A 25,789-nucleotide genomic window follows, 5' to 3' on the forward strand; every position below is an offset into this window, starting at 1 on the left:
ATGACTAGCGAGCGCGCCGTTTTCCCGCTCAAATTTGAATGTACACTTTCACAGCAGTGTCAGTGTGCCGCTGCTGCTCGGCTTCTGCAGTCTGCTGCGGTCGCTCCTCTAGTAATGGCTTTTATATGTATTATCTGAGTGTTAAATTCATATTTTGAGTGAGTTTGTGTTGTGGGATGACGATTGAGAACGAATAAACGCGAATATGGACACTTCTACCAGCAGATAACAGACAAGCAAACTGCAAAAGGTAAGTAACTTTTATTAATGTATAGCCTAATGTTTTATAGTTACATCAAGATTAAAGTGAGATGCTAATCGCGATTACATATCATGTCCTACCAGTTAATGTGTATTACTTTAGTATGAGCTAATACTGTTAGCTAGGGCTGGGCGATATATGACCATGTCACACAGAAAACCGCGCCTCGCTTGAATGGTCAAATACAGACAGTCATCTCCAAATTAACTTGACTTAAACACAGTCGCTAATGTCTGGAGTCAAGATAAACATTCAGGTGGAAACCCGGTGACCTGTCCGTATACTGGATCTGTGCTTTTGGGTCTTAAAGTGACAGCAGTATAATTTAGCCTAATGTTACCTGCAGTCGGTCATAATTTTAATCAAACAACAAAATACTAAAGAGAAAATGTATTTAACTGGTCTTTGTTCTGTTGCATTAGTCCTATTGTTTGTAATTTGCTACTTTGATCTTATACATGTGCTATAAGATATATTGTTATTGTGAAGTAAAATTTCCTATATTGTGAAATATGGTCATATCGCCCACCCATACTGTCAGCTAGCTTTAAGATCAAACCCATAAGAAAAAAGTGACAGCACTTTGAAATGAGTAACCTGAGAACACTGTCATGTGAACTCATCTGACAGAGAGGACCTGAAAGCTTGATCCTTGGAGACGAATACTGTATGTAAACCAGGATTCTGGATCAGCTGTGAAGATTTTGTATGGAGCTGGTGAGTACATTTTTGCAAGCCCATGTCTCTGTCAGTAAGCAGACAGTGTTTTATTAAACAAATTAATAATAATGTGTGTGTGTTGTGTGCGCTTCCCCCTCATGATCCAGAAGTTTTGGAAATGAAAATCTTCTACCATATGATCTTCAGAGGAAGTGAGTATTCATGTCTAACATTAATACATATTATAGAAATCTATTTTAAATGAATTTTCACAGTATTTTTATTCCATGTTTTTAATTTGTTTTAATACCAGACAAAACAGGTGTCTTCTGACATAATCTTTTTTTCTTTCTCTTTTTTTTTTTTTCTTTTCCCCCAGCTAATCCAGCTGATTACTGAAGATTTGGAGGAGGACTGCTCTTTATCTGCTGTGTCTGTCACTTCTGGCCATGGACTATTTGTTGTATGTTTTGGTTTTACTTATTACACTAATATAGCTATTAGTTTTTAACTATATGTAGAATTAAAATACATATGTTTTTCTACATATATTACCAGAGCTACTGTGGTGCCCAAAATTATTAGAACACTATTTATTTTATACCAGTTAAAAAATGGTTTTAAGTCAGTTATTTCTATCTTTATAGTGTCAGTAGGAAATATCAGTTTACATTTCCAAGCATTAATTTTACCCTTAATTGTAATTTTTTGAGATTTTTGTTTGCACAAGAAGTCTGACAACAGCCAGTACTTCACAGAGATCTGATCTCATCGTCTAAATCCAGAAGAACTGTGGCAGCGTCTCCAAGATGCTTCAAGAAACCTACCTGCAAAGCTAAAAGTTTTAGGCACTTGTGTAAAAATTCTGTTAAATGAGGATGTTGTCAAAAATAATGCCATAAATAAATTTTCTTTATCAATTAACTTTTATAACTAAATTAAATCAACATTTAGTGTAACCATCCTTTGCGTTTAAAGCAGCTTTTGCTCTAGGTGTACGTGTGGTTAGTTTTTCAGGTAACTTTTCAGGTAGGTTTCTTGAAGCGTCTTGGAGACGTTGCCACAGTTCTTCTGGATTTAGTCTGTCTCAGTTTGTTCGGTTTCTTCATGTCATTCCAGACAGACTGATGATGATCAGATCAGATCTCTGTGTAAACTGATATTTCCTACTGAAACACTACAGCAAAAGATAGAAATAACTGACTTAAAACCATTTTTTAGCTGCTGAAAATACAAGTGTTCTAATCATTTTGGACACCACTGTACATGGAGCCCACAGCAGTCAGTAGAATATTGTGGATTAATATAAGACTTATGTTATGTACTCATGACCTCATCATGAGAGTAACCCTAACTGATAAGATAGAAATGCAATTTTTAGCTATTCAATTCCTCCTGGGGGCTCTGAAGAAGTGTTTATGAAGAATTCATTGATAATGTTATTTTACATTTGAATAATAAAATTGCTTGACAATCTTGTACATATATTTTAGTATTTTTGTTCAGTTTAAAAGGACTAGTTCAATTCCAGAATGAAGATTTGCTGATAATTTATTCACCCCCATGTCATCCAAGATGTTCATGTCTTTCTTTTTTCTGTTGAAAAGAAATTAAGGTTTTTGAGGAAAACATTCCAGTTGACTCCCACTGAAGTCCACTATATGGAGAAAAATTATTTAATTTCTCAAAAACTTTAATTTCTTTTTGACTGAGTAAAGAAAGACATGAACATCTTGGATTACATGGGGGTGAGTAAATTATCAGAAAATATTTATTCTGGAAGTGAACTTGTCCTTTTAAGCTGAATATATTTAATTCAACATTTTTATGAAAGTGTTCTATGTTCTTCACCAGTACAGTATTTTTAAATGTAATTGTGCTGTATTTCTTTTAAATTTTAATTTCTTATGGCATCTGTACAGACTTTGTATTTTGTCTTCTAAATAAAACTGAATTTTCCATCTTGAGCATGCTTTGACACTTTATTGAAGGCTTTTGATTGTAATAATTGGTAAAATAACAGTGTTTCTCTGTAGAACATTTAGTGCTTTCATTGTAATAATCCAGGAAAAATCTGTAAAAATAAGGGTTTTACACTGTAAAAAAACAGTCAAATGACTGGCAGCTACGGCTGCCAAACAAAAACCGTAAAATTAAAAGTAAAATATCATAATTGTAACAAGCAAAAATCTGTAAAATAAGAGTTTTATACTGTAAAAAAAAAGTCCTGTAAAAAAATGGTCAAATGACTGGCAGCTACGGCTGCCAAACAAAAACCGTAAAATTAAAAGTAAAATATCATAATTGTAACAAGCAAAAATCTGTAAAATAAGAGTTTTATACTGTAAAAAGTCCTGTAAAAATGGTCAAATGACTGGCAGCTACGGCTGCCAAACAAAAACCGTAAAATTTAAAGTAAAATATCGTAATTGAAACAAGAAAAATCTCTAAAATAAAATTTTTTTCTGTAAAACCTTCAATGAACTTTTCTGTAAAATGATTGTTTTTGCACTTTATTTCAATTAAGGTATTTTATTGTAATTTTAGGGTTTTTGTTTGGCAGCCGTAGCTGCCAGTCATTTGACCTTTTTTTTTACGATTTTTTTTACAGTGTACTCTATGCAGTAAAATGCAAATAGAAATAAAACATTACATGGACCTGAACATAAATACAGACCATAGATAGTCATTTTATGTATTGCATATTGCATAATCAATGTATTGCAGATTTGCAGTATATACACAAATCTAATTCTAGTGGAAGTGAAAGAGACGAACTCTTAATACTTACCAGAAATAATTGTTAATTTCTTCATACAATTGTATGCTTATATTTCAGTAAATAAAACAGTATGATTTGACAAATGAAATTAAGTATTTTGCTAGCACAATAATGTAAACAGCAGAATTCAGAGAATGACACGTTGGACAAATGACAGACTGGTGCTGATAATGGAGGTCAGGATTTGCATAACAGTGACAAAAAGATGTCAGAAAGCGAACTGTGTGTGACAAACATCTACTAAAACCTCTTAACCAACTGGAAATACAGCAATCCTAAACAAGGCAGGTTCGTGACATTTGGAGACCCTAGGTCAAATCTATGTTGGAGGCCCCCGTAAGCCTCCTCTCGTCCACCTTTCAGAATAAATAAAAAGCACTGAAACAAATGATTCCTTATAGTTAATATATTTTAAGCAGAAATTACTCATAAAGCCACAATATTTTTTTCCAGTAATTTGTTTAGTAATTTATATACGATAACACACCCACCCAGTGCAATACCTTCAATATGTACTATACACAAATCAAACTCTAGTGAAAGTGAAAAAGACAAAGTACTAAGAAAGAATAGTTAATTAGATTCTTCATAAAATTCTATTGTGACACTCAAGCGATCGCAAGGAGAATCATATTGAGATGTAAACACAGGTGCGATGTTGGCATCCAAAAAAAGTGTCCATTTATTCCAAACCTGTATTAAAATATCTTGAAAATTTGAAAAAGGAAACCATTTACTTCTATAGTTTTCCCCCCTCCATATATACTATGGAAGTCAATGGCTACTGTCAATTGTGATTACCACCATATATTTTTGTGTTCAACAGAAGAAAGTAACTCGTGCAGGTTTAGAATAATATGAGGGTGAGTAAACAATGACTAAATTGACTGAATGACTGATGACTGAAATTAAAGTAAAAAAATTTCCTTTTTGGATGAATTATCCCCTTAACAACATTCATCTACTTTATATATAAAATAAACTCTTGCCTCATCATAACATTAATAAAAAAAATTCCAGCATAGGCAAATACAATAAAAAGGACGGATAAAACCAAAAAATACATTTGCACAATCATTTCCATAAAGCAGCTAAAATGAGCACTTCCCCACAAGTTAAAACAATCTAAAACAGGAAATATAAACCAGCAAACCCCACGTTAAAATTATAAAATGCTTAAGAACACAATAAAAACAGTGATAGAAGACAACTGCCATATGTCACTGAATATTAATCAGCTGCAGAAAAGTTGAATTTTTGCCTTTTGTTTATCGTACCTCCTGTCTTTCATACATTCAGAAGATGGGATCCACTTTGAAATGGTGGCATTAATTGGTTTTACTACAAGTGAGTGGCAATTCATCTATATCAAATGGCCAAAGAGCCTAGTCTTTTTTGTTTGTCTTGATTGTTAGACAAGTATATAGGTCAGGGATTCTCAACTCTGGCCCTTGAGGTCCACTTTCCTGCGGATTTTAGCTCCAACCCTAATCAAAAACACCTGTTAATCAATGTCTTCAGGATTACTAGAAAGGTTGTCTAGATCTAGGTTGGAGTTAAACTCTGGATGTACTAGATCAAGTTTGGAGCTAAACACTGCAGGAAAGTGGACCTTGAGGGCCAGAGCTGAGAACCCCTGTTTTAGACTTATGGAGGCCCCGCCTCCAAGCCGAGGCAGCACCAGCCCTGACAGAGTTGAAAAACAGGTGATCTGATGTGTTTTGTTAAGAGGACAGACGTCAAGTCTGTATAATTCTACTGAATTGAAGCAGTAGCTTAAAGATTTGACAATACACCTTTTCCTTTTCATGCTTTGTTTTGCTGGGTTGAAGTCAACCATTCTACTTTAAATCGTGGTCATATTTAAACCCTTTATTTTTCACAAAATGACTTTGGTTAGACTTTGTTCACTGCTCAGTCAACACCTTTATGAGGCCAGTGAGTCTTTTGAGTATTATAAGTCCTTATAATTAGAGATGTTCCGATAACCTTTTTCCCTTCCCGATACCGATTCTGATACCTATAGGCTCAGGGTATCAGCCGATACCGAGTACTGATCCGATACCTGGGTGTGTATCTGGTTATACAGCTGTATGTACTGCTAGCCCTGTATGAATTGATACAATTATTTTATGGTGTGCTTCACACTATATATATATATATATATATATATATATATATGAGTCTGGTGAGTAAACAAAAAAATATAATATATAATGTTTGGAAAATGGCACAGCTTTTTAAATATCTAAAAGTACACTCTTAACATCAGTCAGTCAAGCATTATAAATATATTATGATAATCAAGTATTTTTTAATGATAGAACTTTAGTAATTAGAATTTAAACTTGTTAACCATGTATGAATGCATATTAGTCATTTTAACTGAACTCAGGACTGGTGGTGGTGCTTTTTTGGTCATTCAGTGTTTCTGTAAAAAATGGGGGGGACTATCAATAATACTGATAAGATACTAATCATACTATGATTTTCTACTAAGAACAATATGAAAAGCACTAAGGATTAATGAGCTCTTGGATTCATGAATATTAATCACGTTGTCTGCATTGGCTCGAACTGATTTGCTGAAATCAAAATAGGGACGATAATAGGTGAGCGCCAGCCAATGAGATTGTCGTTTGCGCATTAGTTCTGGATGAGTATTAATCCGCCTCCCCACCCATATGGAGGCAAGATGGGAAATATTTCAGAAACTGTATTTTGGACATCGTTCACAAGAGCGCGCTTGTAAGCCTTATTATTATTTACGTATTGACTAAATAAAAAAAACACAAATATTTTAGTTGGATTAAGTTGTATGCTAGCATTTATACTCTTATCCAGCTCTAACTTACCCCTGTTTTGTTCGCTGGTCTTATCGTTTTATGCTCAACATATGTTTTAACCTTAGTTCATATTTTTAAAGTAAAATAAAGAAAAAGTATAATATTAAGTAAAAGCAAATGTAAACACCTATTAGAATGATTCTAAAAATGTCCACATTTAGTTTTTTTTTAAGAAAAATCATGTAGAAAAATAATGTAGGCTATATCAAATACTCAATTATCCACAACTGAACCACAATTCTATGATTCCAGAAGTTTCAAGAACTGTATGTTCTTAAATAAAATCAATAGACTACTTATTTGCACCACTTCACATTTTAAATCAGTGCAACAGACTATTTTGCATATGACTTTCTCTTCTTTTACTGTAACAGTGCTTACGTTCTGAGTCTTGGTTCATGGTGTGTCATTAGTGTCGGTGACGTGTTGGAGAGAACTGTTTTAAGTTAACCTCTAGGAAATGAAACAAAGGTAAACTAATGCACCTCGTTTGGAATGACTTCTAGCAATTGTTGAAGACAGCTAGTGGTCTGCGGTACTGATCTTATAATGGTTTTATGTTCACCATATTAACCCTACTGCATCGTATTTGATACATGAAGACCTCTCATTGATCAAAATAATAATCTTTGCTGAAAAGTCTGTTGGACACAATCCTCTATATACCTTCTGCCCTCTGATTGATAGTTCATACATTTAATTTTAGTCTTAACTTATAATTCTGTCCACATTCAAGTTGTGGTTCCCGTCTTTGGGTTGTGAAATCTTTAATGATTTTCATTAGCTTAAACGTAATAATAAATTTTATATTGTTAAATAAATATTTCAAGATTAACTTTTACTGGACTGACGCAACTTAGATTTACTTGATTAACTATACATATTTTTTTTTATGTATGTGTTAAAATCTATACATCAAATATGTTACTTACAACAGACTCAATTATCATTGTTTTACTTACCCTAATTAAAACTACAGAGCTACAATCATTAAATTGGGGATTTAAAATTCATTTTACTGTGCAACTGGAAGATAAAGAGAGACTGATTACAGTATAAATATGATAATTGATGGTACTTCAAGGAATATCACAGTAGTAGCCTACTATTAAACATGTTCAAAAACATGTTATTAAAAAACACATGGTACATGGTAGTGCTATGATCTGATTCCGATAAACATCATCAACACACACACACACACACACACACACACACACAATATAAATACGCCATGATAAGAGACGGAGACCTGCTTCTCCCGGCCGAGCAGAACACCAGCGAGCTTCCAGAGCGGTTCTGCTGGATCTGCTCAGCCACGCTGTCAAAGTGCTGCTCCAGAGGGGCGTGAGGACGGTCCTCCACCGGCACCCAAACGCACTTCACCCCCTGATACTCCGGACAGGGGTATTCAGCGCAGGCGTTCACCAGCAAAGTGATGCCTCTGTGCTCCAGCGCTGACTGATTCACGGCCTCCACTCCGCTCAGGTACAGACTCGGGGTGATCTGAGAGATCATCGCTGTGAGCGTAAGGGAGAAATAATACATTAAAAGTGATTAAAATTACATAATTTCTAGGATGAGCTAATCTGAAAGACATAAGCATATTTCTCACGCAAAGGCTTATAATTAAATAAAAAGTTTTACAAGTACAAATATTCCATATTGAATCTTAATATGTGAGCTCATACAAATGCATGTGATTTTACAGGAATTAGAAAAGTTTTCCAGCAAGAACAAGAAGGGGTTTTCAAACGGGGGGCAACAAGGGGGTGCGAAGAGATATTTAAAGAGAGAGAAAAAAGATTTTACTAAATGTATTTTTAGGGTTGTCAAAGTTTACCTGTGCACTCAGGATACTGATAAAATATGTTGAATTTAAGCATTTTGTTTATATTTACAATAACCAAACTTGATAATTATTAAATTTTAAAAAAAAAAAGAAAGAAAAAAAGGTCAGAAAACATGCATATAGCTTTGTTAAAAAGATTGCAATAAAAAGTTGTTAATCAGATATGCTATCAAGTTAACAAAGTAAATATTAAAAATAATATTTTTACAATTTGCTTCAGTACAATGACAATATAAAAGCAAATTACTTTATTTAGCTCTCTATAATACAACATTTATTATTACTATCTTTCCAGTATAAATATTACCACAATATAAATGGGTTTTTATAGCCTATATTAAAATATATAGCTTCCTTTATATTTTAGTAAGAGGATTTAGGATCTCCTCGAATTTTTGGGGTCCTTGAAGTCTGAAAACTCTTAAGTATAGCATTGAAGGACACCGTTGTAGGCTAACAACCCAACAGCTGTAGCGGGTATCAAAACTGCCTAAATATATCGACAGCAGACGATTTTAACCATGCAAACCGTAGTTTACCTCAGAGCTTCGAGGACTAAGACAACACTTCATTCAGTCTTTCCTTTGGCTTTGGTGTATGTTTGTCTGTTAGGGTCTAATACAAGCAGCTTTACTTTGCAGCAGCAGCATTATAAAGAACACAAGCACCGGCACGAAACAATATCACAGTTTTAGTTCAGCAGTTCTGTAGCCTTATTGGAACAGTTGCCTCACAGGTCTTTCTAAGTGATCAGCTGTTGCATTAATTCTTCAGATATTAAAAGCAGGGAATGTGTCGTATCAGTTATATCCATTATTTCTGCATTGTGAATCTTTCATTCGATGATGACACACACAAACCAGGATGAAGATGAGGGAGCTGACTTTGAGAGAAAAGCAAGCAATTTGGATGCTAAAAGAAAAGAGGAAGTCAATTATAGCTATAGCAAAAACAAAGGGCATGGAGAAATCAAGAGTTCGGAAACCACCAGCAACCAACAACGACCTGATCGGCTGAGAAAACAACAGTAGTTGATGACAGACAAATCATAAAAGCTGTGAAAATGAACCCTAAAAGACGTGTCTGTAAAATCACCAACTTCCAGAAAGCTGGGGCGATGCTCTGACAATCTACTGTCCTCAGGAGACTTTGACACAGAATTACAGATGCTACACAGCAAGATACAAACCTCTGACCAGCTCCAAAAATAGAAAGGCAAGATTAGAGTTTGCAAAAAAGCCCAAAAGCCAGAAGAGTTTTGGAACTGTGTTTATGGACCGATGAGACAAAGATGAACCTTTATCGAAGTGATGGGAAAGCAAAAATGTGGATAAAAAATGGGAACTGCAATGATCCCAAGCATACAGCCTCATCTGTAAAGCATGGTGGAGGTGGTGTCATGGCATGGACATGCATGGCTGCCTCTGGAACAGACCCTCTCAACTTTACTGATGACTTGATGTATGATGACAGTAGCAGAATAAATTTGGAAGGGTACAAAACCATCTTGCCTACCAATATTCAAGAAAATGCCACCAAATTCATTGGGAAGTGCTTTATATTGCATCAGGACAATGACCAAAAACACCTGCCAGTTCAGTCAAGGAATTTATAAGGGCAAAGAAATGGAAAGTCTTACAAGTCAATCTCCAGATTTAAATCCGGTTGAACATGAATTTCACCAGCTGAAGAAGAGAGTAAAAGCAGAAACTCCCCAAAACAAGAAATAATTGGAATTGGCTGCATTAAAGGCTGGGAAAAGCATTTCAAAGGATGAGACCAAGAGTCTGGTGATGTCTATGGGTCACAGACTCACTGCTATGATTGTGCACAAGGGATCTGCAACTAAATAATAGCTTTTAATCTTTTATATCTGCCTTATGTTCAACTGTCCCAATACTTATGCTCACATCAATGAGTGGGATGAACTCTAAAAGTGCTGTTCTTTTTATTTGGTAAAACGTGTCGAAACAGCTAATAATAAAAACTACATTCTGTAGTTTTGTTTCATATTCATCTTTTCATCATATTTGCAAATCTCTTGACTCCACAGCCAACAGAGCAATTTTGTATTTACTGTTCCAATACTTTTAGAGGGCACTGTATGTTGTTTTATATTTTAAGTGAAGAGTGAATGGCAAAAAAACAATTTTCATTGTCATTTAAGAGTCTGATCACTGTTGTAGGCTTAAGTCATGATGCAATCAAAATGACAAGTCAACAAGGTAGGTCACAGGTAACAAGAAAAAAAGAGACATGTTTCAGAATATTGTTTTAATCACACATACATGCAGTTCATCCAGAAAAAGTGTCATCAGTAATTTCATCCCCTCATTCTTTTCCTTCAACCAGAATCTTCCAAAAACACCTTGTACAGTTGGAATGATCCATCGGTGGAACGCTCGGTCAACAAGTCATGGAGTTACTATTACACAGTAATAAAAAAAATTAGCTATTATTTTAAGTTTAATTAAATGTGTGGCATTCCCCATGAACGTCAATTAATTATCCTTCATGCACTGAAAAGGGAAGAATTTAGGGCTAATAACACAACTGCACTTTCAATGGTCCTTGTGATGTCGCTTAAAGGTACAAAACACCCAGAAAGCAATAAAGTTGAAAATGATACAGAAGGTTGTGATGTCCTGTAATTCACAATTCATAAGCATTCCTTTAACAATATCAGGAGTGTAAAGTAAGTCTAAACAAAAATATTTAAGGCTAGCTTGAACAATAATGATTCAAATTAGGAATTATGTCCTCAAAAAAATTCAAAAAAGCAACAAATGTCTGCAATGTCCTCAAGGAGATGCAAGTTATTAAAGTATGACACATAAGCCCACACACACCATCATTCTGCTAAACTGATTGGCTGATCAGTAACAGTGGCGGAGCAAGCAAGCAGTGACGTCACATGAGGACTTCTACAGATGTCAGCTGACCACTTAAACGTACAAATCCAAATACAAAGTGATGTATTAGAGAAGATGCAGGAAGAAAAAGTATGAATAATACACAGACATCTTAAATACAAACATTTATGACTCTTAAAAGAAGAATTTGGATATGCACAATGTGAACTGTGTGAAAAGCAGGACAGGACAACCTTCAACTGTTTGACTAAAAAACAACAAAAACAAACCATTAGCCTTTGCAACCGTAAGTTTACATTGAGATGCTTCCAGCATTAGCCTGCTGTGTAAGGCCTGGTTACTCGTGTCTACAATCCTCTCCACCCTCCCATTTAGAACCATTAGTTACTACACAAAGATCTGAATCTGTTCAGAATACTTCCACACAGGAATATCTGAGTTTGTAGTGATACAGGAGATCCGCTGCCGAGCACGCTTGTATATTCTCTATTCAGGGATTTTTTTTATTCAAGCTTGCTGCAGTCTAGACGCTGACCCATATGAAGTCAAGCCAGGAGCGAGGTCTTTTGCACAGTTATCAGGCAGTAGTTTAATCAGAGGTTACAGGTGTGCAGAGAGCAGCTGAAGATTGATTAGAGCTGATTGCACTGGCTTCTGTGTCAATTGTTCACTTTGCTTACATTTATTTCTTGATTTCCTTTTTATATCATTTTTGGTGCAAGTGTGAGAGTGCAATATTCATAAAATAATTTGCTTTGGAGGAAAAAGATGGGGAGTGGAACTGTACAGCCATGAATATTTCGATTTGGACGTCCTCCCATGTGCACCAGCAGGAGGGATCATGTTAATGGAATGACAGATTTCCATGAAGATTTCTTGCATTCTTGCAGCATTGGTAGTGAGGGAAAAAATCATTTTCAGCTATAAAAAACAAACAAACAAACAAACAAAGAAGACAAGGTAGTGAGAATGGTGGAAGTTCTGCTTAGCAAATCAAGGGATTTTTATATTCCAGAATCCCTCTCAGCCCATGAGGCCATTCACACTTTACTTTATTTTATTCTGCATTTTCAAAACTAGGCGATTACACTAGGTGTGGGCATCAAATAAGGTGACAACAAACCTCTTCTCTTGTTTAGCGCCACCTCCTCTGATAGGCATAGGTTGGCTGTTCTGGTAGAGCACGCCGCCACCACCACCTCCACGCACCATGCTGGGGTGTGTAGGAGAAGCTACTGGTTGCTGTCCAGGCCTGATGGGTTTAGCTACAACCAGAAAATACAAGCAAATTGTGAGAGAAAAGATTATGGACTTTCTTTTTTGTCTGTTGTGTTAATTGATTGTTCTTGTGCAAGTGTTCAGTCACCTATCTGTGCGGAGTGTCCTCTGCGGGCCATGTTTTTGGCTCTCACGGCCTCTTTGATGCGGTCCACCTCTTGCTGGTAGCGCTTGCGGTCACGGGCCGAGTTCTCTTTGGCCTCTTTGAGTGCCGACTCTAGAGCCTTCACACGCTCCGCTGTTGCCCGCAGACGCTTCTCCAGTTTAGGAAGCTCACAGCGCAGGTCAGCATTATCACGCACCAGCTAAAGACAACAGAAAAACACCAGTGAGTAAAAGAGAAATGTATACTTCAATCACTTTTGTTGTTTTTGTTGATTACAAAGTATTTTGTAATTGTTTATCTTTTAATAATTTATGCATGTTGTTTTGCAGTTTTATTTCCATGAAAATGCTTTGGCAACATGAATCTAAAAACATCTGTGATGCTAATAAAACACTAAAATTGGCAATATAGAGTAAGAGAAAAAGTGTTAGACACACAAAGGTAAAAATAAATAAATAAAATAATTATTTAGGTTAAGAGTTTGTACATTTTGATTTTGAACAAGTAAAAAACATTTACTAACGTGTGTGAATCATATTAAGAGGACTTTTCTGGTTTGGATTTACCTGTTTGTGGACCTTGGTGAGTTGTTCTAGATTGTTTTCCAGGAAAGAGATCTTCTGCTTCTGAGCAGCACTGCCACCAGTTTCATCAGAGTCCATCTCTGCACTCTACACACAGACAAAAAACAAAAACCCTTCAATTAAATAACCACTAAGTTGACTACTTGGAAAGAAACTCAGCATATGGGTTTACACTGACAAAAGTTTACTTTCAAAACAGACACAGAACAGATATGAAAACTAAAGGAAGATGTGCAACAGATCAGCTCCTACCTTTTTCACACGAGTCGCCAGATCCTGAACAAACAGTTTCCTGAGGTTGTGTAGAGTCTGCAGCTCTTTGGCCTTAAATAGGTGAAAAATAACATTATTTGAAAATACACACTACGTGATGTGAAAAAAACTGTCATCTTTAGTCGCCCTCTAGTGCTGAGATGAGGAATTGCACTCACCACAGTCTCCTCCAAGCCTTTCAGATCCTGTCTGGCCTGTTCTCTGCGGTCCTGCATCATACTGTAACGTGCACACAAATCCATTAAACCTCATCACTAGAGACGTGCAATCCATAAACATCTGTAATTTATTATACATTTAATATGCAGGTGTGTATTTATGCCTCATGCAAAATTGCTCAGCTCTTTAGATGTACAACAGAAACCAGGGAAATGTGGGTTTCATAAAGAGGTTCATAAACGGTTCTAGCAGTTCGACTGCTACAATAAGGGAGATGAATAGAACTGACTGTGCATTACATACGTGAGCTCGTGCAGTTTGCGGCTCTTCTCCTGGTCGGTGGATTTGAGTTTTTCATGTTCTACCCTCAAACGCTCCTGCTCCAACAAGATCTTCTGATTCAGACTAGAGCGGGGAGGAGAGAATTTATTAGCTATTGGTGTACTATCATTAATACTGCTGTGAAGTCTGAAGTTTAACTTTGATGTTATAGATAAGTTATGACTGTGCTGTACTTCTGGAAATCAGTCAGCACATTTACACACACTTTACAAGTTCAGTTTCTGACTGAAATTGCTTTATGTCAACTGAAATGTGTGTATCATACTCTTGTAGGTCTGTAATGAGTTTCTCTTTGGTTTCCAGTTCGTCTCTCAGACTGCTGAGCTGTTTCTGATGGGCCTCCCTGTGACTCTGGATCTGCTTCTCAACCGCCTCCTAAACACACAAACATACACTCGTATTAAAAAAAAACCAAATTCACATCCAAATTGAACAAGCCCACTTGTATGTGTGTGTCGACATTTCTTACCTTCACCTCATTGGCACTCTGAATCTCACTCTCTTTCTCCATTGCATGAACCTTCTCTGTTGCCACAAACACAAACCAAACATTAGAAGCAGGAACAACTACTGTTTATTTTGAAATAGCGTATGCACATGCATCATCTGTTTTTGAATATGATCCTGTGTGTACCCTGTGCATTGATTTTGACCAGTTCCTCATTGAGAGAGTCCACATCCTCCTCCAGCTGTCTCTTCTTGTGCTCTACATTCTGCAGATACTCCGTCAGAGATTTAATTTTCGCCTCAAGCTGCAAAACAAACATTCATTCATTTGTTAATATCAAATATTTATTTATTCATATCATTATGGTTCAGTAGATTATAGTGCAGGGGTTGCCATGTAAGAAAAAACTGAGTTTTAGGAGGCAAAAGTGTAAAACCGTACCTGGGAGATGCGTAACTGGCATGCTGCAAGCTCCTTCTCAGTTTCATCCATCGTTTTGTTGCTCTCAGACTGAGTGTTTTCCAACTGCTTGCAACGTTTGACCATCGATTTGACTTCTGACTTCATCTTACTGATGTAGAGTCTGGCTACAGTGAACTCTTCGTCTATAAGACCACTGCCTTCATGCTGCTGCGGAGAGAGAGAGAGATTCCTCAGTATCGCTCAGTTTTAATTGTTTATTGTTCCGTTTAGGCTTTTCTTTTTACTTTTTTCTGTTTTGACTTAGCATTTAAGTTAAGCTTCATCCACAAATCAACTAGTTATGGTTATTAACGCTACTAAAGGGGCTAAATAATAAGAAATAAAAGGTGAAGTGTATAATCGTTTGTTAAAACTTAATATATTTGTATAAACACTTTATAGATACAGATACTTGGTTTAACAACTACAATGAGCCATTCATAGTCTGGTAATTCTAGTTTGGCAGAACATACACACTTCACCTCAAAAAAACCTATATGTGTGTCACTCACCTTGATGTCATTGTTGCCCACAGCAATGCCAATCTCAGTCAGATCTTTGAGCAGTGATGACATCATCTCAGTTACCCTCTTCTTCTGGTGATTGGCCATTTCTTTCAGTTTCTGCAGCTCTGAGTCTATAGACGCCAGGGTACTCTGGAACAGAGAATGTTTTAAAGTCAAGTTTAGTGTCATTCTTGTCATAGCAGTCCGAGTGTAGGTAAAAGACTGATATATAATTAGCTCTTCTGGCACTTACAGATTTCTGACCAAGTTCTTCGCTGAGGGCTTCAAACTCCTTGGTTTTGTCCTCCACCTCCTGACTTTTCTGGTCATAGTTGACAGCGAGCTCCTCCAAGGCCTGCAGCACCTCCTTCACCTCCTCTTTAGATGCCTCATTCTCCAGCTGTAAACGAGTCAGCTCTGCCTGCAGGTTATCATGGTCTCTTCGTGACAAGGCCAGCAACTGCAAAACATATGCAAAAACACACACAAGCATGAATATACAATGTTTACTTGTTAATACGCTTTTATGCCAATTTCACATTTGCACATGAGCGTTCACTAACCTCTTCCTGGTCCAACATCTGCTGCTTGAGCTTCTCCACCAGCTGAGACTGCTGATTAATCTCTTCATCCTGGAGAGAGATGAGACGTAAAACACAAAATTCAAACTCTCATTCAAGGTCAATCATCTTCTTTAGAAAAAAAAAAATCACCATGCTTTTATTCTTCTAACCGTGACTGTAGCAACTAGGGGGGTTTTGAGGAAATTTTGTAGATTCATATATATTTATTAAAGAAATTGTGAGTGTATGTGTGTACCTTGTCATCAAGCTGCTTGTAAAGTTTGGCGAGCTCAACCTCACATTTTTCCTTCTCAACATCGGTGAGTCGGGCCCCGAGCATCCCTGGCATGGGCGGCATGCTTGGTGTGGATGCAAATTTATCATTATTAATTGTGTTATCCAGCGCCAACACTTCAGCATTAATCTTCTCCTTATCAAATTGCTCCTCTGCAGGTACAGTTTCACCTGTGAGACAAAAAGAGAACTCTGAGAAAATGCAAACGTGTACTTTCTAAAGTTTAAACCTAAATAAAATATTTTAGGACTTTAAAAAAAGTTAAAGAAATGTACAATGAATCATTTCAATCACTTAAGATACAAAAATGCAAAACAGAAGCATTTCACAAGTGGTTTCAGACAGCACTGTAAAGAACAGCACTGCAAAGTTTTGAATGCATTAAGAACAAAACTATCACAAATGTAAAAACATTATAATAATAATCAAAATAGGCATCTGACCATTTCTCCAGCGGTTGAGTTCGTTCTCCAGCCATGTGATGGTGTTTCGAAGGCTCTTGTTTCGTTCCTTCTCTCTCTCATATTTCTTCTTCCATTGCTCTGCTGTCAGCTCTACATTCAAAATCACTGTGTTCTTAATAGTCTTGGCTCTGCAAACACAAACACAATCACAGCTGTAAACTGGTGTCTTTCTCTTCCCACACAACAAGTGAGACCAGTGAAACCTTAATTATGAATGGTGAGAACAGACAAAGTGACAGAGCTGAAAAGCATGAATGTGTCTTCTCACCTCTGTCCGAACATGAGGGTGGATTTGCTCTCGGCCTCGTTATATGAAGAAGGAGAACAGCAGATGACGATGGTGGTCCTGCAGTTTCCACCCAGAGAATCCTGCAAGATCCTTGTCATTTTACTGTCTCTGTATGGAACGTATGTCTGAGAAAAAAAATAAAGGGAGATTCAGAATAAAATTAGATCAAATATTAATAAAACAGATTTAAATATATAATGAAGTTCCATGATGTAGTAACCTTAACCTTAATAATTTTCATCCTATTTCAAATCTTCCTTTGATCTCCAAAATTCTTGAAAAAAGTAGTTGCTGCTCAACTCCATACCCATCTCTCCTGCAATAATTTATATGAACAATTCCAGTTTGTTTTCCATCCCCTCCATAGCACAGAAACAGCACTCCTTAAAATCACTAATGACCTCCTCCTAGCGGCTGACTCTGGTTTACTATCCATTCTTCTCCTGCTTGACTTGAGTGCGGCCTTCGACACAATTTCGTGGTATCACTAATACACCCCTCAACTGGTTCTATTCATACCTCTCAGGCCACACTCGGTTCATTCATTTAAAATCATTCACCTCCCATCCAGTCCGTCACCACAGGTTTGCCCCAGGGCTCTGTCCCTGCTGTTTATCATTTACCTTCTCCCCCTCGGTTACATCTTCCGCAAACATCAGATTCACATCCTTTGCTATGCAGATGACACCCAGCTCTACCTTTCAATCAAACCCAACTCCAAACTCCCACCATCCTCCCTCACCAATTGCCTCCTTGACATAAAATCCTGGTTCACTTCAAACCTCCTCAAATTAAACAGCAATAAAACAGAACTTCTTATAGGCACAAGATCAACATTAAACAAACTAAATTTCTCTATTCCCATTGATAATTCCTTCATCTGCCCCTCCCCTCAGGTTAAGAGTCTGGGTGTCATCTACAAAAGCACCCTCTCTTTCACCTCCCACGCTAATAATGTTACCCGGTCTTACCCGATGCTTACTTCCACCTTCGAAACATCAACCGTCTATGTCCTTCCCTCATGCCTCACTCCACTGCCATTCTCGTTCACAGCCTAGTCACCTTTCGTTTAGGCTACTGCGAATTCCCTTCTCATTGGACTCCTGCATAAAACCCTCCATAAACTACAACTGGTCCAAAACTCAGCTGCCCGTATTATCACTTGCACCCTCACTTGCTCACATCACACCCATTTCACAAAAGCTCCATTGACTCCCCATCACTTACCACATTAACTACAAAATACTTCTCACTTTTAAAGCCATTCATAATCTCGCCCCTCCATATCTTTTTGACCTCCTCCATATTGCCCCACACTCTCAGATCCTCTTCCTCCATCCATTTCAATGTTTCCCCTGTCCCCCTTTTTGTTTAGAATAAACCCATCTGTTTAGAATAGCTTACTCCCTCTGACCACAACTGCATTGTCTTTTTTAAATTGTATTGCATGTCATTGTCTTATTGTTTTTACTTAATATTGTGATTGTCTTGTTAATGATGTATGGTGACCTTGATTGTCAAGAAAGTCTCCTATAAATAAAATGCATTATTATTATTATTATTAACCACAACTGAGGGAAATAAAAAGCCTGTTTCGAAAAAGCCCATGTGCAAAACTGTCCTGCCGTCGAGGAGAACACAAGGACTGTTGTGTACTATCAGCATGGTACAGTTTGCTGCCCATCATGTGAGGAACAGTATGTTTCTGGTTTGGTCTCATCAGTATTATTCTTTATATTTTACTTGTACTTTAATTCATTCTTGTATTTTTTTAAAGTATTAAACTTGTGACCATTTAAAAGATTATTTTATCCAAACAGTGAAAACAACAGGGTGCAAAACACTGGACAAAACTGACATTGTGTTATGAAAGTACAGGAATTTTCACCAGATTACTTAAAGGGGTCATGAACTGAGAAACCAAAATTCCCTTGATCTTTTGACATACAAGAGATCATTGTACAATAAAACATCCTGTAGGTTTCTAAATAGCCTATTCTAAATTATAATGTTTTTTTAATGTAAAAATCTTGATAACTCAATATTTTCAACCCAGCCCTAGTGTCCACACAGCTGATATGTTTATCTAATGTAGCTTATCCACATTGTGTGCATGCAACAGACACTTCACAGTGAAAACACAGCATTGGAAAAGCGCTTATTAAGCATCACCATTTCGGTCAATGGTTTCTGCCCTCCAAAACAGTTTCAGCCGAAACTGAAAATTCACTTATTATACTATATTATATTAAATTATATATTAATTATTTTTTATTGTATTGTCCTCTGGTTTTGCAAAAGCACCACTATCGGTCACACCGATAAAAAACAGCAAAACGTAATTGGACAAAGCTAAAGTGAATCTCTGAACAGAACTCATACACGCTAGCGTCACAGCTCCAGGACCTAAACGCTACAAAACAAAAAGTGTACAGAACTGATCTAAAGCCTGTGAGCATATGCATGTGTGTGTGTGTGTGTGTGTGTGTGTGAGAGAGACTCACCGAGCCCTCGGCTAAGGCCGATATCACGTTGCCCAGAGATGACAGAGACTTGTTGATGTTTTTGGCTTCATCCAGCACAGCGCCTTCAGCTCCTGTTTTACTGACCTGAGAGAGAACACAAGAGTAACACACTCAACCCATGTTTTACTGCACTACAAGACAAAAGTTTGACACACACACCTTCTCACTGCCTGCCAAGTCGACCAGGTAGAGTTTCCCACTGAGCTTCTGTTCGGTCTGCGTGTTCTCCTGCTTCACATTGATCAGGAAGATACTGTGACTCCTGGAGCTGTGTTCATTCATGTCTGAGACACACAAAGACATTATTACAACTAAACCCACATAGCATTGTTTACAAGCATCAGCTCAAATGAAGGATGCAGATGTTACAGTTTCCTTGTAAGATCTGCTTTTGTCTCCTTTATGGAAAAATACTTATTTTATTCTCTTTACTGAAAATAATTATTCTCTATTTTTTCTGTGCATTCATACTTGTCACAGCTACATGTCTGTTGGATTTGCCCTCGTCAATAGTGTCCATCACTTCATCTGGACTGGAAACAAATCGCTCGGTGCAGCCCTAAAACCAGGAAGATACAATTATAATAAACAACTTACATTCTTTAAAGATCAGTGGTAATTACCACTTTGTGTGAGGATTTTAATGGGACACTAGTAACATTGGTGACAGTGATGGGACATCAAGTTTCATGAACTCACTTTGACATAAGGAACCCTGTTTTTGTCTTCATGTACAGATAAATTAGTCTTTGAAACTACACAAGACAACGAGAGAGAAAGAAAGAGAAATATTATGTCACAACAAAAGCAGCATTATAATCGTTGTACTATTGAGTTTTAGATGATCTGAACATCATTAGAAATTATTTTAAGATGAAGTGGCTAGCAGACTTGAGGCTTAAAACAGTCACACTCACCATCCAACAGGTCCCGAATCTTATCCAGATAAATCTCAAAATATGACACCTGCCAAAAAGTAAAAACACAATCAAGAGAGCAGACACAAATATGAAGCAATAGGTCAAGCTCTTAAAGAATAAGAAAGGCCGTTAATAAAATAGTGTGCAAAGGCAAAGACTTACTTTAATGTGGAACTCCAGGTTTTCATCCATAGAGTAAATGTAGTTAAAGATGTCTTGCACAATTCTGGGAATGATTCCCATTCCATCTGTGTCATGGAGATTTCCCTAAAGAACAACAATATGTTGATTTGGTGCTTTTTTCAGGATTCTTTGATGAATAGAAGAATAATTTAAAGAATATTTTTCTTCTTTTTTAACATTATATAACGTCTTTAAGGTCACTTTTGTCAATTTAATGTGCCTTGCTTAATAAACATATTTAAAAAAAAAAAAAAAACTTACTGACCCTAAAAATTTGTATACTGAATCAAGCATTTTTTCACAGTAAAGATACTTTTATGTCATTTGTATTGTATAAATGTACCATATATATGAACTTGACATTATTATGAATAAAGCCAGTTGACTAACTAATCACACAAATCCAATACAACTAATTGCAAGTTGCACAAGCTGCTATACACTCAAAAACAACCCTTAATACACATAAGGTATGGGGAAAATATTCATATTTACATGTGATTATGTAAGAGTGTTTTGCACAGAAATAATGACTTTGTATTTTCACCTCAGCAGAGATGTCAACTGTATTTCTCGCTCACCTCCATTGTGTGCGTTTTGCCAGAGGATGTCTGACCGTAGGCAAAAATGGTTCCATTATAGCCACCAAGTACATCTGTGAGAACATGACCATGCTTAAAACTTATTCCATGTTCTGCCTGTTACTTTGATTCAGAGGTCTATCGAGTGACCTTTTGCTTTTACCTCTGACGATTTGTTGAGCGCAGGCCGTGTACACTTGCTCCTGAGACGTGTTGGACTGGAAAACTCTGTCAAACACGTACGGCTTACCCTGTAGAGAAAAGAAAAGAAATACATTTTTCTATTAAATCATTGAACAATTTTTTCTAGGTTTTCAAGTTACTGTGACAAGACTGTTGCAGCCTGAATTGTTACAGAATAAACAGCTTGGATTGATTTATCAGCTGACAAGAAGTGAAAGAATGAAGATTTGTACAATTAATTAAAAACCGCAGCATGAATGTAAATTACATATACTGCTGTATTAAAGGTCTCAAAGGAATGTGGCACTACTACTCAGGTTATAGCATCATAATTACTATGAAATGATAAAACCATTCATTTACTGGCTCCAAGTTTTATGTCATAACATGGCACTATGTACATTGTTTTGGAAGACAATTTTGACAATTCTCAATATAAACAAGGCACAAACTACAACTAAAAGCAAACCTAGTACTGCACCATATATAAGCTGTTCTACTGTAAAATAATATATTAGACTAATATTGCATAATGTTGAATACTACTAATAAAAATAATCAATATTACTATCAATATATTAAAATAACTAACTATTACTGAAATGTAGTATTTAGGTTTGCCGGGATTAAAAATTGAATGGACCAAAAAAAAATTATATTAAAAAAAATTACAAAGTATGTCAGTCTACCCCAATGTGTATTTGATTAAAGCAAAGCAACTTACAAACGAGGTAAAATGGAAAATACAACAAGCGATTTATCTTAAGTCTGTTTACATAAACAAAATACATTTTATTTCAAGTATAACTTTTAATTGAATGTGAATAAATGACTTCCTAAGGTGTAATTTTGCAAATAATAAAAAAGACAATTAAATTAAGCATGATAATCTTATTGTATTTTATTAAGTTGTCCAATTGGGGTGATAGTAGCTTAATGGTTAAGGATCTGTGCTTCCAACAAAATACTGCAGATTCAGCTTCTGGTAAAGTGCAAAGTGACCAAGAAAGGTTGCCAACTCCTTGGGCACAAACTATGAGCTTTTCAATGGAGTTTTTGCTGAAGAGAAAACAATTAAGGCTGTTCCAGAGACTTCTGATTAATTTATATATAACCAAATATGCATCACAAATACGCATGCAATGACTTAAAGAACAGTCAGGACCAGTAATGGAACAAATAAGCGCTGCACTCCTCCAGCCATCATATTGGACAAACAGCCATTATGACACAGCAATCTATATTAATTCTCTCAACTAATCTATAAAGTTTAATCTTTGACTACAGTGCTACCTTGTTTTATCAGAGCAATGTCAAATCATAACTGTGCAAACGTTGCACTATTGCATGCTAAGGACTGGGTCCCATATCTAATTGTTTAATCATCAGTTAATGATAGATTCACTTAATCACATTCAAAGAAAAAAAAAGTTGATGAATACTTTATGAACTAAATTAAGCCTAGCCTAAACAAGATGCAAAACTGTGGAATAAGCATACAATTCAGTGGTATTATTATCAATCAATATACTAAAGCATGGCCAAAATAATGGACTCGATTGATAGATCAGGGTAAAATGACTGTCTTAAGATGACCAAAGTCTAGAGGGAATGACAGCGGAAATGTAATGTTTAACAACTTTTCACGAGCATGCCACTGGTTTACAGTCTTTAACGTGTTTTTGCTGTAGCTGCAAGTCTTTAAAATGTGCAGATTTGAATATTGACAAAGGAGCCAGTAGGGGAAGACTAGTGACTGCCACTAAACACATGTTCATAATGCACAAGAGATCACCCTGTACCAATTATTTGTGTGTTCAGGACCCACTTTGTATTATAGTGTCATTTTTGACACTATAATAAACTAATAATAATGCAACAATAATTGAATATATATATTATTATTAACACAACAATAATAATTTATATGATTGTTAATGTATTTAAGAAAAGCTGCTTTATCTAATAAAAGTATTGTTGCAAGATTATATTCATTTTTTGTTTTATGTTTTATTTGAAACAGATGATCAGTTTCAATCTACAATGCACAGCATAATATGCTTATACTCTTATGCGTGGGCAGGACACAATACTGATACAGAAGCAAGGCCAGCCTCTTGTGAGAAGAGAACATTTTCCCAGAGTTCTAATCGAGGCACTTTCTTACCTAACTATTTCCTCGTCTCGCTTAGACACAGAGTCCCAGGGGCTGGACAGGGTGGAGCGCTCTCTATTTCCAAAGCATTATCTCACCTTCCTTCTAGTGCTCGCACACACTCTTTTCAAATTACTGTGGATAAGCCTGAAGGAGTCTCCAGTTCCTGGGCATTCTCTCAAATTATCTTCATACACACACAAGAGGACTATTAAGAGAGCGAGTACTGAACATAAACAAACATATCCGTTTCAAAGCCGGTCTTTCAGGAACGTACACACACTGTAACCAGACAGGAATACCTGACCCTTAACAACATCATAAAAGATTTGTAAATTTGTGAAAAGAATGCTCTATGAAATCATCATTATTTACATAAAAAGGGATGGTGGTCACCTGTATGATTCAGCTTGCCACATGGCATGTTTGCTTTCAAATATCATTCATCATGCCATAGTTTAGTCAGCCATGAAAAAAAAAAACCCTTAAGAGTTTATGACATACCGTCATGTTTGAACTGGGTTTGAATGCCAGTGACAATGATTAATAAATTCCCCACCCACAAATACACGTAGATGCCAGTGCAACACTAAGAATCATGTTTCTGCATATGTGGATCATACCAGGAACATCAATCAGCATCTCTACATTCAAGTCTTTGGTTCAATAGACGCCTAGTTACATGTACTAGAAAAAGAGGTTTAACTAAGCTTTTGTTTTCATTTTACCAAATAAACAACCTCATGTCCAATTTCACCTGTCATTCACACACATTTATGTACATGTGACTGCTGATGTTATAAAGAGCAGTTTTCAAACTAGAGTCCAAAAAACGTACATGGGTTGCAAAAGGGTTGCTTGGAAAAAAAGAAAAAAAAAAAACTTAAATGTACTTAATGTTTCTGTAAAGATTTATAGAAAAAAAAATACAATATTATTAATATTTTCCAAAAAAAAAAAAAAAATTATCTTAGGTTTTAGTACAGTAACAACATAAAATTTAATTAATCTACCAAATAAAATACTGTCTGTCCTGTTACAAAATCACAAATTTTCACACACATGCACCATAATTTGACAAAATGTTGCATTAATATTATTTAATACAGCTAAATGTTAGTAAGAGAGACGTTAGCGATGGGAACATATTTGGTGGTTTTTGATATAGAAACGTTTGAAAACATTTCTGATACATTATTTCCCTCAGTATTTACAAACGCCCACAAATATGGACAATTTCCTGCTCATTCAACATATATCCACACCCAAAATTATAATTGTGGGATTAAAATAATAATCGAAACCTACAATGCGCAACCATATCATTAACTGATTAATAAATTAACTAAATAAGTTTTTGCTGTTCTAAAAGTGTAAAACTAACTGTGTTTCCGCGTTGAATGTGCAGGGCTGGCTAACACGGTTAGCATGAAGCTCATCAGGAAACGACATTGAAATGAACGAATTTAACATTTGTGTCCAAATTAAACCGTCGGTTTCGAGTATCACCGGGCCGGATGCAGAGGCTGGTGTCGTTGTCAAATATTCAGATTAACAGGTCGTGACAAATTCTGGTTCTGATGGACTGCGGTCATTAGCATTAGCCGCTCGCGCGAGACCTAACGTTACTGAAAAAAATAAACCATGCAAAATACCTCCGTCCCTAAATATCACTCACCCCGATCACGACGCTGTCCTCTCCCTGAAACTTGGGGATGTATTTGTCCCCCCTCGTCACCTCCGAGCTATTCAATGGCCTGAAACGGCACATGACTTTAATGGTGCACTCCGCCGGGTCCGCCATCTTCCCCCGGTTACCGAATCACGAGAACACCGGCCAGATCACACGCACACAGACGGATACAGACACGGACGGAGGGGTGGGGACACCGCCTCGCTCCAAAATCCCGGCCTGGGCTGTTGTTTCCCGGCCCGTGTGACTCACAGAAAGAGCCGCGTCGGAGGATCACCCGGCCTCCGGTTCGGTGACGTCACCTCGTACTCGTCACCGTCACGGAGATTAACGGAAAAATAACAACGAGGACAAAATGATAGATTGTTATGTGGAAAACAAAAAAAAAATTATAATTGTCTAATAACCTAAAATTCCTCTCAAAATGAAATTACAATTTCTTAACAATTAAAGATGACATTAATTATATTGAAAAATTATTTTTATTGGTAAAAGAATCTAGTTT

General features: G+C 36.5%; 1 protein-coding gene and 1 long non-coding RNA gene across 3 annotated transcripts; one reads left to right on the top strand and one right to left on the bottom strand.

Moving 5' to 3' along the window:
* Positions 1 to 52: 52 nt before the first annotated feature.
* Positions 53 to 2,889, top strand: LOC131551958 (uncharacterized). The gene is made up of 4 exons (XR_009273853.1): positions 53 to 250; positions 893 to 979; positions 1,090 to 1,134; positions 1,302 to 2,889. It is a non-coding gene; the product is annotated as an uncharacterized LOC131551958 (long non-coding RNA).
* Positions 2,890 to 10,661: 7,772 nt separating this feature from the next.
* Positions 10,662 to 25,601, bottom strand: kif5ba (kinesin family member 5B, a). 2 transcript variants are annotated; one of them, XM_058794382.1, is made up of 26 exons: positions 25,270 to 25,601; positions 21,417 to 21,504; positions 21,254 to 21,327; positions 20,652 to 20,756; positions 20,487 to 20,535; positions 20,269 to 20,324; positions 20,041 to 20,128; positions 19,729 to 19,853; positions 19,549 to 19,653; positions 17,024 to 17,169; positions 16,735 to 16,883; positions 16,253 to 16,461; positions 15,997 to 16,065; positions 15,687 to 15,893; positions 15,440 to 15,583; positions 14,907 to 15,092; positions 14,652 to 14,769; positions 14,487 to 14,542; positions 14,283 to 14,392; positions 13,979 to 14,080; positions 13,675 to 13,735; positions 13,496 to 13,567; positions 13,226 to 13,330; positions 12,642 to 12,858; positions 12,399 to 12,540; positions 10,662 to 12,196 (listed from the first exon to the last, which is right to left on the bottom strand). In XM_058794382.1, exons 1-26 carry the CDS (start codon positions 25,393 to 25,395, stop codon positions 12,193 to 12,195), a joined length of 2,913 nt encoding a protein of 970 aa, XP_058650365.1. In that variant the 5' UTR covers positions 25,396 to 25,601; the 3' UTR covers positions 10,662 to 12,192. The 2 variants fall into 2 exon arrangements, with proteins under 2 accessions (XP_058650365.1, XP_058650357.1); XM_058794374.1 differs by having other exon boundaries at positions 14,907 to 15,095.
* Between the last annotated feature and the right edge of the window lie 188 nt (positions 25,602 to 25,789).

This window comes from Onychostoma macrolepis, chromosome 02 (assembly GCF_012432095.1).
Source record: "Onychostoma macrolepis isolate SWU-2019 chromosome 02, ASM1243209v1, whole genome shotgun sequence".
Lineage (NCBI taxonomy): Eukaryota > Metazoa > Chordata > Actinopteri > Cypriniformes > Cyprinidae > Onychostoma > Onychostoma macrolepis.

Excerpts from the sequence above, each read along its gene's own strand:
- kif5ba (XM_058794374.1), bottom strand. The coding sequence starts at position 25,395 with ATGGCGGACCCGGCGGAGTGCACCATTAAAGTCATGTGCCGTTTCAGG. Across the intron at positions 19,654-19,728 it reads ACTTGGCAGGCAGTGAGAAG|GTCAGTAAAACAGGAGCTGA; the intron begins GTGTGTGTGTCA and ends GTTCTCTCTCAG. Across the intron at positions 16,066-16,252 it reads ACAAGCAGCTTGATGACAAG|GATGAAGAGATTAATCAGCA; the intron begins GTACACACATAC and ends ATCTCTCTCCAG.